The following is a 3,482-nucleotide window of genomic DNA, read 5'->3' as shown; positions in this document are numbered from 1 at the left end:
TCACGACCGGACCCAAAAAAAAAAAAAAAAAAAGAAAAGAAAATTCAATTTTAGACCCGCAAGGCGTCAGTGGTCATGCCTGTAATCCTAACTACTCAAGAGGCTGAGGTCTGAGCCCAGGCAGGAAAGTCTATGAGACTCTTATCTCCAATAAACCACCAAAAAACCAGAAGTGGTGCTGTGGCTCAAGTGGTAGAGCACTCGCCTTGAGCTGAAGAGCTCAGGGACAGAGCCCAGGCCCAAAGTTCAAGCCCCACGATCGACCAAAAAAAAAATTAATTTTAGAAAAGGTAATGTTAGCCAGGTACCGGTGGCTCATGCCTGTAATCCTAGCTACTCAGGAGGCTGAGGTCTGAGGATCCGTTCAAAGCCAGCCCTGAGTTTAAGCCCCATGACCAACAAAATAAATAAATAAAAATTTAAAAGGTAATGTTTTAGAGTTTGATCTCAGGCCCAAAATGTTGCCAGGCCCACCTGTCCCTCTAACTCCCAAATGATTCCCAATAGGGATGACCTTGACCATGATGGCTATGGCAGGTGATGGCAGGTATTCCTGTGAAGAGCAGGACACGGGTGACGCAGAACCATAGTGGCATGCCCACAAAAACCCACAGGCACCAGCTCAGGGATGAATGAGCCCTGAAGCATACTAGTTGAGTCAGAACGGAAAGCAAAAAGAACCTTGATCCAAAAACTAGAAAAAAAAGTGAAACTAGCAGAGCCATGTTTTCCTCTAAGCAAGTGAGAGACCATGGGATGGTCCCAGAATTCCCAAACCAACCACCACAGGACCACAGGGCTCCTCTAGGCTCTGCCTTCAATCCCAGGAGACAATGGTGATGACACTGATGAGATGAGACAAGACTCTCCAGCCAGATGACTGTCATAATTACATGTGGCCTTGGGCAGGTCACTTTCCAGCTCTGTGCTCGTGTATAAAATGAAGGCGGTGGTAGAAGGTAGTTTGTAAAGCAATGGAATTCATTGACTCCAAGCTCCCCAGAGTTCCCCATGAACAAGCAAGTAATTAGCTCAGAAGGTCAAGATCAAGTCCTGGCAGGGGTCTCAGCGTTTGGTGGGAGCACAATCTTCTAGATCAGTTCAGGCCAAAACTTTCTACTCATCCCAGCAGAAATGGTGCTCTTGGACTAGAAGACTCTATGCTACTGCAGCCTGTGGGGCTGTCCCCATTTGTGGTCCACACCACACCTTTTATGTATGGCACCACCCTCCCCACATTACCAGCCCCGAGTGGCATCCTGAGCTCCTGGGACACGAATGGGATCTTTAATAGTCACAGCTTCCCTCTCCAGAACCCTCCACATCTCCTAACAAGCTTTCACCCACATCCCCCTTCATCCTGACAACAGCCATGTTCTGCAGGCAGGGCAGACAGTACTCCCATTCGACAGAGGAATACTGAGCCCACACAAGTAAAATTACATACTGGGACAATGCAGTGACAACTAGAGACCAGTCAGTGTCACTGACGGAATGGCCAGGACAAGCTGATGAGGGCCTTCCCATCATCTATTTGAGCTGGGCAGCATAGCCCAGAGGACCAGTGTCTTGACATCCTCCTTTCTCCTAGGGACTAGCACGAGATGGCATGGAGGGGCAGGGCCAGAGATTGAGAGAAAGTCTGCAGCTGAGAGCCCCTGAGACCCCTCAGAATACCTTTGTGTGTATGCTGGTGTTGGGTTTTAACTCCAGGGCCTCATCCTCTCACTTGACTTTTGTGCTTAAGGCTGGTGCACTACCACTTGAGCCAAAGCTCCACTTGTCTTTTTCTTTGTTGTTGGTGGTTCATTGGAGATAAGAGTCTCAGATTTATCTGCCCAGAATGGCTTTGAACTGGGATCCTCAGATCTCAGCCCCCTGAGTAGCTAAGATTATAGGCCTGAGCCACCAGCACCCAGTTTTCTCAGGATACATTTTTGACTCAAGGGCACCTTGAGTCCTCATCACCACCAAATAAGTCCTTCCTGAGGGTGTGTATCTGGGAAGGAAGGGGAATCGAAGGGAAGATAGAGGGCGGAAAGGAAGGCAGACTCACCTCCCTCAGCAGCTGCATCCCCTGCAGTTCGTCCTGCTGCTGCTGGGCCACGGTGACCCCCAGGACAAGCGTGTGTACAACACAGGAGACCACGGAGATGAGGACGATGGGGCTGAGGCTGAGGGGCAGTGTGATGAAGAAGGAGAAGATGAAAAAGGCCTGCCAGCCCACTGTGTCGCTAGCGGCATGGGCACGGCAGAAATTCAGGCCCAGGTAGGAGAAGATCTGAGCTGTGATGAGCAGCCACAGCAGGTAGGGTACCACTTTCCGGCTGACCCGGTCAGGGAGCAGCCCCTTTTTGCAGAGGACAAAGAGGATGACGTCCAACACCAGCCCGATTCCGGCCACCAGGAGGGGAGCCAGCTTGTCACTGGAGAAAACCACAGCGCACATGACCACCACGTAGCAGTCAAAGAGGGCTGCGAAGACCACCAGCACCAGCAGGGTCTCATGGCGCTGCCTTTTGAAGTAGGTCTGGTAGAGGTTCTCCAAGGATTCGGGCACAAAGGTCAACCGCATGAATCGAGGCAGGCACAGACAGGATCCCGAGTTCCGGACAGAGATTTCATGGGTCCGGCCCACCCCACGGTCTGGGTCCGAGGGCAGACTGACTGAGTACTCAGCTGAGTACTCGGCTGAGTACTCTGGGTCGGAGAAGCCCTGGTTCCTCGGCATCCTGGCTGGTATCTGTTTCTACTGAACCGGAATAGAAAGGGACTGCCACGGAGGAAGGGCTCCCCCAAACAGGCTACCTACTAGGGCTGCCTGAGACCGGCAGAGGGCTGAGAGGCTCTTGATGGCTGGAGCTGAAGGATGGCCACCTGGGGCAGGAAGGCAGTGCGGGTTTCCAGGGCACAGGTGGCACAGATCATCTGCAACTTAAAAAGGGCAGAGCTAAGTGGGGGCTCGGTCTCCCTACTGGGTGACCCACCCTCACCCACGACGCGGGCTACGCGGGCCTCCCACACCCAAGCCTTCCCCGCCACCCCCGCACGCACACTCCGTCCTGTCCACGCCAGACACCGGCTTCCTGTCTGTGGCTGATGGAGGGGCCTCGCCATCTCCCCATCCCCGGCATCCCCGTCCCCGTGTGTCATCTCCCAGTCCCTCACTTCCTCACTTAAATTCCCTCCAGGCCCAACCCTGCCAGGCTGGAAATAAAAGCGTGCGGGGAAGAAGCGGAGCCATCCTGGGGATGCCTGCCTCTTCCCTCTGTTTACTTCCTTTTTTCCCCACCCAGCCCCGGGAATCAACGCCTCGCACCCGCACCCGCACCCCCACCGCCCCCTTCCCAGCCTCGGAGCGCCGCCCGCCCTCCACCTTCACCAGCCCGGCCCGACCCTGCGCTTACCGGTGCGTGCGGGAAGTCGGGAGCCGCGTGCTCCGGGACAGTCCCCGCGCGGGCGGCTGGGCCGGGGCGAGAGGG

The 3,482-nt window shown here is 54.5% G+C and overlaps 1 protein-coding gene across 2 annotated transcripts in view; it reads right to left on the bottom strand.

Moving 5' to 3' along the window:
- Adcy3 (adenylate cyclase 3) overlaps positions 1-3,444 on the bottom strand; it is a 123,712-nt gene extending 120,268 nt beyond the window's left edge. For both annotated transcript variants that reach the window (XM_013013648.1, XM_013013649.1), the window contains exons 1-2: positions 3,408-3,444; positions 2,057-2,934 (exon numbers count right to left, since the gene is read on the bottom strand). In XM_013013648.1, the coding sequence (XP_012869102.1) occupies positions 2,057-2,731 (675 nt within the window). In that variant the 5' untranslated portion in view covers positions 2,732-2,934; positions 3,408-3,444. The remainder of the gene's footprint in view (positions 1-2,056; positions 2,935-3,407) is intronic.
- Positions 3,445-3,482: the final 38 nt, after the last annotated feature.

The sequence above is a fragment of the Dipodomys ordii genome, unplaced genomic scaffold (assembly GCF_000151885.1).
Source record: "Dipodomys ordii isolate 6190 unplaced genomic scaffold, Dord_2.0 Scaffold20, whole genome shotgun sequence".
In the NCBI taxonomy this organism is placed as follows: domain Eukaryota; kingdom Metazoa; phylum Chordata; class Mammalia; order Rodentia; family Heteromyidae; genus Dipodomys; species Dipodomys ordii.
The sequence above is the reverse complement of the archived record's forward strand: the minus strand, read 5'-3'. Positions and strand labels throughout refer to the sequence as shown.